Genomic DNA, 11,674 nt, shown 5'->3' with positions numbered 1-11,674 from the left:
GGTATGCGGGCCTCCCTCTGTTGTGGCCTCTCCCGTTGCGGAGCACAGGCTCCGGACGCGCAGGCTCAGCGGCCATGGCTCACGGGCCCAGCCGCTCCGTGGCATGTGGGATCCTCCCAGACCGGGGCGCGAACCCGGTTCCCCTGCATCGGCAGGCGGACGCGCAACCACCGCGCCACCAGGGAAGCCCATATGTATTTTAAATATAGCAGTGTGTATAGGTCAATCCCAACCTTCCAGTCTATCCCTCCCCACGAGCCCTTACCCTCTGGTAATTATAAGTTCATTCTCTAAGTCTGTGTGTCTGTTTCTGTTTTGTAAATAAGTTCATTTGTATCATTTTTTTTTAGATTCTGCATGTAAACATATTATATGATATTTGTCTTTCTCTGTCTGACTTACTTCACTTAGTATGATAATCTCCAGGTCCATCCATGTTGCTGCAAATGGCAGTATTTCATTCCTTTTTTTTTTTTAAATAAATTTATTTATTTTATGTATTTATTTTTGGCTGTGTTGGGTCTTCATTGCTGCGTGTGGGCTTTCTCTGGTTGCAGTGAGTGGTGTCCACTCATTTTTGCGGTGCATGGTGTGTCTGTTTCTGTTTTGTAAATAAGTTCATTTGTATCATTTTTTTTTAGATTCTGCATGTAAACATATTATATGATATTTGTCTTTCTCTGTCTGACTTACTTCACTTAGTATGATAATCTCCAGGTCCATCCATGTTGCTGCAAATGGCAGTATTTCATTCCTTTTTTTTTTTTAAATAAATTTATTTATTTTATGTATTTATTTTTGGCTGTGTTGGGTCTTCATTGCTGCGTGTGGGCTTTCTCTGGTTGCAGTGAGTGGTGTCCACTCATTTTTGCGGTGCATGGGCTTCTCAGTGCGGTGGCTTCTCTTGTTGCGGAGCACAGGCTCTAGGCACGTGGGCTTCAGTAGTTGTGGTGCACAGCCTCAGTAGTTGTGCACAGGCTCTAGAGCACAGGCTCAGTAGTTGTGGCACATGGGCTTAGTTGCTTCGCTGCATGTGGGATCTTCCCAGACCAGGGCTCAAACCCGTGTACCCTGCATTGCCAGGCGGACTCTTAACCACTGCGCCACCAGGGAAGCCCTATTTCATTCTTTTTAATGGCTGAGTAACTGGGATTGATGCATGTTAAAATGCTACAAAGTTTGCTGTTCTCAATGATATTCAGCATTTTTTCTTAATAAACACTCACTGGATTTTTACTAGAATTTGGTTAATTTCTAGAGTTTAGAAGAAAGATAATTTTGACCATTTTGCTAGTATTCTCATTGTTTTTATAGAGGAGAAGATTTTTGGAAGTCCTTACTCCACCATTTAGAAATCATTCTCTATATCATTAATTTTTAATTGTCTCATCGTTTTTAATCTACACATTTGATGCCATAATATCTCTATTTCTGAATTTCCTATTTGAGGTCCTGTTAGTCAAGAAATTGTTTAGTAATTATTTTTAGTTTGAAGCATATGAGGAGCTTAGCAGTCTTTATTGTTGATTTTTAGTTTCATTTCATTGTGCTCAGAGCATGTGTTCATTATTAGTTTGATTCTTTGCTATCTCTTGAGACTTACTTTGTGGACTAGAACATGATCATTTTGCTAAATGTTTCGTGTGTACTTAGAGAGAATATACCTTCTATTTTGATGGCACCAATTTCTATATATTTCCTGTGTGTTGAGTTTTGTGTTTATTTTATTGTTCTCATTATATTTGTTATAATTTTTTCTATCAGTTTGAATGGGTTAAGGTTGAAACTCATACAGTATAATCATGGATTTATTAATTTCTCCATTTAATTATGTCAAGTTTTGCTTTATATATTTTAAAATCTATTATTGGGCATATACTATTTTAAGAGCTATATTTTATCTGTCGAACTGTTCATATTATCATATAATAGCCTTTTTATTTCTATGAAAGCTGTTTGCTTTAAAGTTTCTTTTGGCTAATATTACTGTTAATTTATTAATAAGGCAATTAATATTTTATGACTATTCACAAATAACATTTTAGAACAAACACATCACCAAAATTGTTTATTTAAAAAATCAAGACAGCTAGACCTATGCAGTTTTCGTGATGGCCTTTTATTGTTAACAGAGGCAAGAGTAGAATCCAGGTCTTCTATTATAAAATTTCTTTCTACTCAGTTGTAACAGAGAAGGCAATAATTTTTGGTTCAAGAGAATATACTTTCTCAAATAGAGCATGAAAGTAAGAGCAGTAAACGATCTCTTAAATATGAATTCTCCTGAAGGGAAAGCATGTTTTACAGTATTTGTTATGCTGAATTACCTTGCTCAGCATATATGTCATGCCCAAACAATTCTTGTTTTATTTATGAGTATTTCTTAGAAGGTGATATGAAATGTCTTCTATTACTAGTTTAAAATTTCATTCAGAAAAATAATTAATTTATATAGGAAATATATGCAAAATCTAAAAAAAAAATGAACCTATGCAGAATAAAGTAAAACTTAGTTTTCTTCCCACTCCTGAACTCATCACCAGTTCCCATGGCAGAAGTAACAGCATTCCTTCATTAATCTTTTAAGATGTAGTCTGTGATTTACCATCACATAGGTCTAGAAAAATCCTTTATTTTTTAACTTAAATGGTAGCATATCATGCACACGGTTCACATCTTGCTGTTTTCAACTTACAAAATATTGGAAATTATTCCACATCAGCACATGCATATTAATCACATTCATTTACGTGGCCTTATAATATTACACTCTGTGACTATCATACATTATTTATGCAGCCATCTATTGATGAACATTAATGTTGCTTAATCTTTTGCTACCAGAAATAATATTGCAAAGGATTTCCATCCTCATCTGCAAATTTTCATATGTACAACTCTATCTTTACAAATGGACTTATTTGATCAAATAGTGTAATATATATATAAACTTTTGATGGAATATTGCACAGTGACTCTACTTAGGGGTTATACTTTCATTATCAATATACCAGAGTGCCTTTTGTCTACATTTTAATCAAAACAGTGTCTTATCAAATATTTTCATAGTTTTAAAATCCATTTATCATTTTATGACAGAAATTGAATACTTTTTAAAATTTCAAAGTTGTTTATATTTTCCTTTCTTTGAATTTTCTTTTTAATACTCTTTGCCCTGTTATTCATGTGAGTATTTTTTCTTCGCAATTTGTAGGAGCTCATATGTATTAAATAATTTAATCCTTTATTATATTGCAGATATTTTACCCAGTTTGCCTTTTGTCTTTGGATATTTTTTACATTGTTTTTTCTCCTACAATTTCTTCAGTAACATTTAGAGTCATTCTTTTCTTTAGGTCTTCTATGATTTGTATCAAACTCAGAAAGGCTTTCCTCATTCTGGCATACTAAAAATAAAATAACACATATTTATGTATGTAAGAAAAGTAGATACTTTTGAAGAAGCAGTCATTTTGTGATTTAAAAACTGTGCGTTCTTTAACGTTATTCAATATAAGCTTCTCTAGCAAGTAGCTGCTGAACCTACAATTTACTACTTAACTAAGGGCAAACAAACTATAAGCCAAAGGAAAGGGAGGCTGTTCAGAGCTGTAATGTCCCTAGTTTCAGCATATGCTAAGAAATATCTATTTTTGGTGTGTCATCATCCAACATTTTCTCTTACCCAGTATCTCTTTTGCTTATTCCTTTGAGCGATTTCTGGAACTTAATAGTCATAATAATTATTAAATATTTATTAAGATATTATTAAGTATTCACGCTTTTAATTGTTAATTATCCTGATAACTTAGTGTGTTATACACTTTATAAATTAAAATATTGAGGATCAGAGGGTCTGAGTAAATTTCTCAAATTTATACAGCTAGTTGATAGCAGAGCTCTGACTTAAGCCCACAATTTCTGACTCCAAGTCTGTTACTTGCTGACTGCATCACAGTTACCGCTACATTTGTGTTTACTGTGATGATTTTAAGCTTATAAAACAAATTTGCATACATCATCTAATTGGATTCTGATAGCAACAGTTTAAGTTAGATTGAAAGGTGGTTATTGTTAACCTCATTTTACAGGTAAGGACATTTAATTCCTGAAAAGATAAAGAATGTTTCTAAGCTAATAGTTGTTTCATAGCCAAAGCAGGTAATCAAATAGGGATTGCTGATCCAAAATTAGATATTATTTCTTTTAAACAACTGTGCATCTAACACAACCTTATTTTTTTTTTTTTTTACTTTAAAAACGCTAAATTTTGGATTTTAAATTTTATGAGTATTTGTTCTATTGGGAGCTTTCTAGAACTGGTTATTTTGTACATGTTTGGTATCTTGTATCAGTTAGCTATTATCACTGTAATGTTGTGCAATAAACACCACAATACTATGCAATAAATAACCGTAATACCTAAAAGAGATTAGGTATTATATCAACAATATACATAATGTTTGCTCACAAATTCTCAGGATTTCTGGGCAGTTCTTATGGTCGTGGCCAGGCTTGCTTATACTGTGTGATCAGCTGAAGGGCAAGTAGATGACTCTGCTGATTGTGGCAGCATCTCTCCCATGCTAGCTGTCAGATGGTCTCTTAGGATGGATTCAACTCTTCTCCACATTTAATCACTCAAAACACATTTATTTAATGTGCTAGGCAGAGCTCCCTAAAGTAGATTCACCTCCAGTGAAAAAAAGTGGCAGGTGACTTCCTTCCACCAAGGGCAGCCAGCACCTTCTAACCTAAGACCTGGTATGTTCTATGTATTCCCTGGTGCTAGGTGTTAGGGACAGTATAATGAGCAAGACAGATGAGATCCCTGTTTAAGAGACTTTATAATCCAGTGAGGAAGATCAATGGCAAACAAGGAAATATTGATTTTAAAGTGTACCTCAAAAAAAAAATAAGCTATGATGATATAGAACAATGGAGGTGTGCTTTTATTAGATAACTGATCAGGAAAGACCTCTCTGAGGAAATAAGATTAATAAGAACAGTAAACCTGGTGGCAATTGACAAAATCCCAGTTCAAATGAAGTTGAATAGAGTTAAGTGCATTGGCTCATATACTGAAAGTATGAGACGTGTATAGGGGATTTGAAGGAAGGAGCTAGTCTTAGGGGTAGTTGGAACTATGGATTTAAATGTCCTTAGGACATCATGGTCTCTCCCCTGGTCATCACTGCTTCTGTTTCTGAGGTTTTTTTTCTCTTCTCCTACAATACCACGAGTAGACTTACACAAACTACAAGGTCATGAACTGACAACACTAGGCTGAGAAATCTGTGACCATAGAAAAAAAGAGACTCTTTCCCCTCAGCTTGAAAACTTCTCTGGAATTTTACAAACCCGTCTTCCTGACTTAGATCTCACATCCACCTCTTGAGTCAACCACTTTGGCCTGGGATAATTATAACAGCTCACATTCACAGACATGTATAGACTTGGGATAGGAAAATCAATTTCCCTAAAGAAAAGCACAAAAGGGTGGCACTAACATGGAAACAGGAGAAATCTTTGTGAGCCTGGATCCCTCCCTCAAAATGTATATTCATCAAGTGAATTCATGTCTAACCCATATTAGTATGTCCAATGGTAATTGGTATAGGACTTAATACATTTTCAAAACGATAACATAATTTTTGTAACTTTTGGGTATTAAAAATTCTTTCTTTTAGGTACAAAAATATAAAACTTTAATCTCATGTTTGTTTTCAAAGCTTCTCCTGTTTCTCCCTACTCAGGCCTGGTCCAGGATTAAAAACTAGTGGGGGAAGAGTTGTAGACATGATCTTCTTGGGTTGTGGAGAGAGCCACCATCTTCCCTCATGGAGCGTATTCACTAATTATCAGCCCAATAATTGTTTTTTGTTGAATCTCTCTCCTTTGTGGATCTAGAGTCATGTGATGGGCTAAGAGTGGCAGTGTTAGTTTTGTTCACCTCTTAGCAGTTCCTATGGTGATGTTTCTGAAGTTTAGATTGTCAGCTGAAACTACATTAAAACAGAAAGTCTTACATTTTGTCTTGGAATTGCAACAATTCTTGTATTTTAAAATCAGAATCAGGTGTATAAAAATTCAAAGAATAAAAACATTTATATGTTATTTTAATAAATACAAATAAACCTAAGTTTTTCAAGTTTCTTTTACATTTTAGATTAAAAGAAATTGTTCCTTTAGTGACAGAAAATTACCTAATAAATTATACTTTTAAATAAATGGATTTTGACCTCAAGCACTTTATTCCACTTACTAAGCCTATAAATATTTTCATAAGCCTATTAAAATAAATTTATTTTCAGATCCTTTTGAAGCATTCATCATCTTTTCTATTCGCCATGAGATCAGAAGGATTGATCTACATAAAAGAGACTATAGTTTACTTGTTCCTGGATTGAGAAACACAATAGCACTTGATTTTCACTTCAATCAAAGTTTACTTTATTGGACAGATGTTGTAGAAGACAGAATATACCGGGGCAAGCTTTCTGAAAGTGGAGGTACATCTATTACAATGTTGACTTAATGTTCAGATTGATTTCTAACTGAAAATTCCAGAAAAGTATGCTGTAATCAGAAGGAATTTTGATTAATCTTTGGCCTTTGGTTCTTCATCTTCTCCCGCATATGTGTAAAACCAGGGATGTGAAGTATGTGTGTGAAGATAGGGGAGGGAAGTGGTGAAGGCCTGTACTGTTCACACCATTTTCAAGTTGTGAACTTTTTCATGCATATTCGGTGAAGAAATTTATTTACAAGAAAAAAAGCACTGTCTCCTACATACTAGTAGTCATATTTTTGTCAGTTAACATAACTTGTTTTTTATTTGGTTTTCACCTTTCAGCATAATTCAAAGAAATAATGAATTATTACCAAGATTACAAATATGAGCTAAATGTTTCTTTTTCCATGATTTGACATCTCTTTTCTCCAATCTAGGCCGTTCTTTAGTAGCAAGGCCTTGAGATAAATATATGTAATAATTCTCTTGAAAATTTTAGGTCTGTGTAACATTCCAAAGCCCAGGTATTTCTATCACCATCTAAATTCCTCCTTAAATCACCTATACAATTTTGGAAAAATATAGTATTTGAACACACTATATAATTATGATCTCTGAGTTTGTGTCCTGTGTCATATTGCAAGGTACTGACTTCAAATGATGGATTTAGATCCATGACTTTAGATGGTTAACTGTTCAAAAAAACCACACTATTAAAAAGTCTAACAAAAGCACTGGCAATGTCATAAATTCTAAAGAGCTATACTATTAGAAAAAGGATTGTTTTTTAAATATATATATATATTTAATTCCAAAATAAATTAAGTAATGGATAAATAAGAATAGTGCTGGGTATTACCAAATTGCTTATTTTTATTTAGACCACACTACTGCCTTCTTCTCTTATTTGCAAACATGTTATATCCTGCAAGTCTTATGGCTTGCAGGATATAACATGCAAGCCATAAAACTTGGTTTATGGTGTGGAAGTGGGTGATTTGGGGCTTTTGTTAAGGTTGAATGCAGCAAGAGTGATCTTATCAGGCATGCTTCAAAAAAAGAGTGGGTGCTGACTAGCTATGATGCATGTTACCCCAGGTGGACTTTTTCTTTTTATTCTACCCCTGAAGATCAACGTTTGAATTAAATTGCACCAATTTTAACCAGCACATCATTATTATTTGCAAAATCCCTTGTTCTGACTAAAAAGAAGCACGAAATAACTTTTTTGCAACCTAAACATTGTTATTAGCCTCAGAGTTGTTTAAAAATTCTGTTATACTGTCACTGAAAGGATTTAAGAGATTAAAAAACTCTGCTGGGAAAGATCAGTGATTCTAAATTTGGGGCCTTCTTAGTTTCCTCTGTGCCAGGTAACACTTTTGCACTATATCTCTCAAGGTTAATATAATGTTAAGTACTTCATACTGCTAATAAGTAGGCCTTTTCCTTTGTGCTTAACAGGTTCCTTGAATGGGTGCAAGTGTTGGCTTCTCTTTTTTTGTAGGTGTCAGTGCCATTGAAGTGGTTGTAGAGCATGGCCTGGCTACCCCAGAAGGACTAACAGTTGACTGGATAGCAGGCAACATATACTGGATAGACAGCAATCTGGACCAAATTGAAGTGGCCAAACTAGATGGTTCCTTAAGAACTACACTCATAGCAGGAGCTATGGAACACCCCAGGGCCATCGCTTTGGACCCAAGATACGGGTAAAGAAGTTTGCCTTTCACAGATTCACTTTGGAATAAAAAATAATCTTTCAAATTAATACTGAATTCAGTTATCTCATAAATTATGAGTCATAGTGCTTATTTTGTGCATGTAAATATGTGTGTATATATACCTGTGCATAGTTGTGTATATGTGTGTGTGTTTATATGTACATATACAATTATACACATACATAATTGTGTGTGTACATACATCTATATCTATATCATCTATCTATATATATATATAGCTATAAATATAGATATATCTCAACCAGTTTTAGTTTGTTACCATGAATTTTGTTATAGGATTGCTTACATAGGTACTTTTAGAGGATAGAACTTTTTTTTCTAAATATGGGCATTAGGTCCTTTTGGAAGCTATTGTAACTCAGTTTTGAAGCAGTAACTTAATGAATTTCTTTTTGACGTGCCAAAGAGATGCTGTAATTGTTTCTAAGGGTTGCAAACCACAGTCTTTGGTCCAAACAGTCACCGTTGTTAACCATCTCACCCTGTATCTGTATTGATATTTGTATATACTTGGAGTTAGTTTGAAAGAATATTAGAATAAGCTTGAAAGAGTCCAGTATTGAGATGCTAACTACTGGGATATTTGAAGGACAAGACACATGATTCTGGAAAACAAGGTCAAATGTATAATTCAGGTTATTGCCCCCACTGTTTCCCTGTGTTCCTTTGTGAAAGAGCAGAAGAGAGACAGTGGCTTGGGAGCTAGAAAACAAGGGTTCCAGCACTGCTCAGTCATTTATCCTCTGGGAAATCTACTCGAGTGTATTGTCTTCCCTTAGATTTCAGTTTTCTCTTTTGTAAATCAGGGATAATAATTTCTTTATAACTAGGTTGTTTTGAGGAGCTGGGAAAATGTGGAAGATAATATATAACTCATCTACATGGGAATGCTTTGCTCTTGCTGTTAATTGTTTATTTCTTTGGTAATGATTTTGTTAATCCAAAATCATTGTCAAGTCTAAAGGATGGTAGAAAGGAAATTTTTTTTTGGCTCTGTACCTTTAAGTAATACCAAGTCTAGGGAGGACCAAGGCGAGGGGGGAGTCAGCCAGGAGGGACTTAAATGAGATGAAGAAGAGAGAAAAGGGAGCCTTGTGTTTAAGTCAGCTTCCTGGCCCACACTCTCTGCTTTGTGCCCTGGTTTATGCCCAAGACCCAGAAATCAATAGATTGGGAAGTCTGTTTGTTTTCCTTTTCCTCAATTCAGATACAGAAATTAAAGGGACAAGGCAGCTTGTCTAGACCAAGGCTCCAAACTGGCAACTCTCATTGGTGTGTGTGTTTTACCTTCCACAGAGTTTGACATTTATTTGAATTAGTTGCCAAAATTTAAAATATTGAAAGATTTTGCATACAACTCTGGATTTCTGGCTTCTTTCAAAAAAGTAGGGAGATCTGGCCACAATCAACAGAGGGGCAATTGTATCTTTTTTTTTTTTAACATCTTTATTGGAGTATAATTGCTTTACAATGGTGTGTTAGTTTCTGCTTTATAACAGAGTGAATCAGCTATACATATACATACATCCCCATATCCCCTCCCTCTTGCATCTCCCTCCCACCCTCCCTATCCCACCCCTCTAGGTGGTTACAAATCACTGAACTGATCTCCCTGTGTTATGTGGCTGCTTCCCACTAGCTATCTATTTTACATTTGGTAGTGTATATAAGTCCATGCCACTATGGAGAAAAACTAAAAATAGAATTACCATATGACCCAGCAATCCCACTACTGGGCATATACCCTGAGAAGACCATAATTCAAAAGACACATGCACCCCAATGTTCATAGCAGCACTATTTACAATAGCCAGAACATGGAAGCAACCTAGGTGTCCATCGACAGATGAATGGAAAAGAAGATGTGGCACATATATACAATGGGATATGACTCAGCCATAAAAAGAAATGAAATTTGAGTTATTTGTAGTGAGGTGGATGGACCTAGAGACTGTCATACAGAGTGAAGTAAGGCAGTTGTATCTTTTAGCCTGGAGGTATGTCCTCCAGTTTACATGGTTTACGCTTTGCCCATTTCACTCACTACCTCCTGTAATAACAGTTCACTAGGCAGAGGTCATCTGTGTCTAATGAGAAATTCCCTTTTTCAAACAGACTCTCCTTGAGGTTACGAGTAGATTGCCAATCTTGACCCTTTACTTCCCACAGAGGTCCATCATCAACAGAAGTTTTTACCCTCAGTGTAACAGCTACTGGTGTGAACTTTTCACCTATTAGACCTATCTATGTTGTACCAGCACCTTATCTGCATGAGAAACTTTCTGTATAAGGGAAAGTGGTATTTTGGAGAAAGTTGTAATTTTAGCAAGTATACCAACATGGTAGGAGAACTGCTTCCCCAAAAAACAAATGGCACACAGAGAGAAAAAAACAAATAAATAAAACAGGTGTATAAAAATTTTGAAAATAGTCTGATCAAGCAAAGCAGTAGATCTGGGAATTGAAGCTTCTTTTCCTATAGCTTGGAACTGACAATGCTTAGAATAAACTTATTTATCTCAGCTTGTTTGGGGAATAGCCAACCTGAGAAGAGAAAAAGAAAACAGAAATGCAAAAGATACACAACCCACAAATGCTATTTAAATGAAAATATCAGGCACTATTTCAGTGATATAAGGGAATTTCCAGAAGTAAAATATTCTCTAAGAGTTAAAAGTTAGTATAGAAAGCTAGTCTCTGAGGAGGGAAAACTTGATAATGCTCTGAGAAAGTTGTTGTCCTCCATTGCTACTACAAAATTGTGAGGCTAATTAAGATAATTACAGTGGTAATAATTTTATTTAATGGGTGAAGAAATAACACTTGTAAAATTGTTTCTGGTGTAAATGACCACAGTTCAAATGGCAGTACCAATTCACTAACTCTAGGAATAAATTAAAAGTTTGACAGGTTTGGGTATCATATGATATGATAGAATTTTTATTATTAAAAATTATTTTATAAAGGATTGATATGGTTAAATATGTGGTTCACGTAAACACCTTTAGAGCCCAGTTGTAAATTTAAATTTAAAATATAGCAATTAGGGCTTTCCTGGTGGCGCAGTGGTTGCGCGTCCGCCTGCCGATGCAGGGGAACCGAGTTCGCGCCCCGGTCTGGGAGGATCCCACATGCCGCGGAGCGGCTGGGCCCGTGAGCCGTGGCCACTGAGCCTGCGCGTCCGGAGCCTGTGCTCCGCAACGGGAGAGGCCACAACAGAGGGAGGCCCGCATACCACAAAAAAATAAATAAATAAATAAAATAAAGCAATTAAATTTAAAAAATGTAGTGCAAATATTAAAATTTATTTTCAGATTTATTGGATATTTTGGTGAAAAGTTCATAGACTTTTTTTTTTGTGGTACACGGGCCTCTCACTGTTGTGGCCTCTCCCGTTGCGGAGCACAGGCTCAGG

General features: G+C 35.4%; 1 protein-coding gene across 1 annotated transcript in view; it reads left to right on the top strand.

Annotated features, from left to right (window-relative positions):
• Positions 1–11,674, top strand: part of LRP1B (LDL receptor related protein 1B) — a 1,933,320-nt gene that overhangs the window by 1,237,135 nt on the left and 684,511 nt on the right. The window contains exons 24-25 of the mRNA XM_024122386.1: positions 6,315–6,512; positions 8,022–8,226. Coding sequence (XP_023978154.1) covers positions 6,315–6,512; positions 8,022–8,226 — 403 coding nt within the window. The remainder of the gene's footprint in view (positions 1–6,314; positions 6,513–8,021; positions 8,227–11,674) is intronic.

Source organism: Physeter macrocephalus, chromosome 2 (assembly GCF_002837175.3).
Source record: "Physeter macrocephalus isolate SW-GA chromosome 2, ASM283717v5, whole genome shotgun sequence".
NCBI lineage: Eukaryota > Metazoa > Chordata > Mammalia > Artiodactyla > Physeteridae > Physeter > Physeter macrocephalus.
Note: the sequence above shows the minus strand (reverse complement) of the source record. Positions and strands in the feature narration are given on the sequence as shown.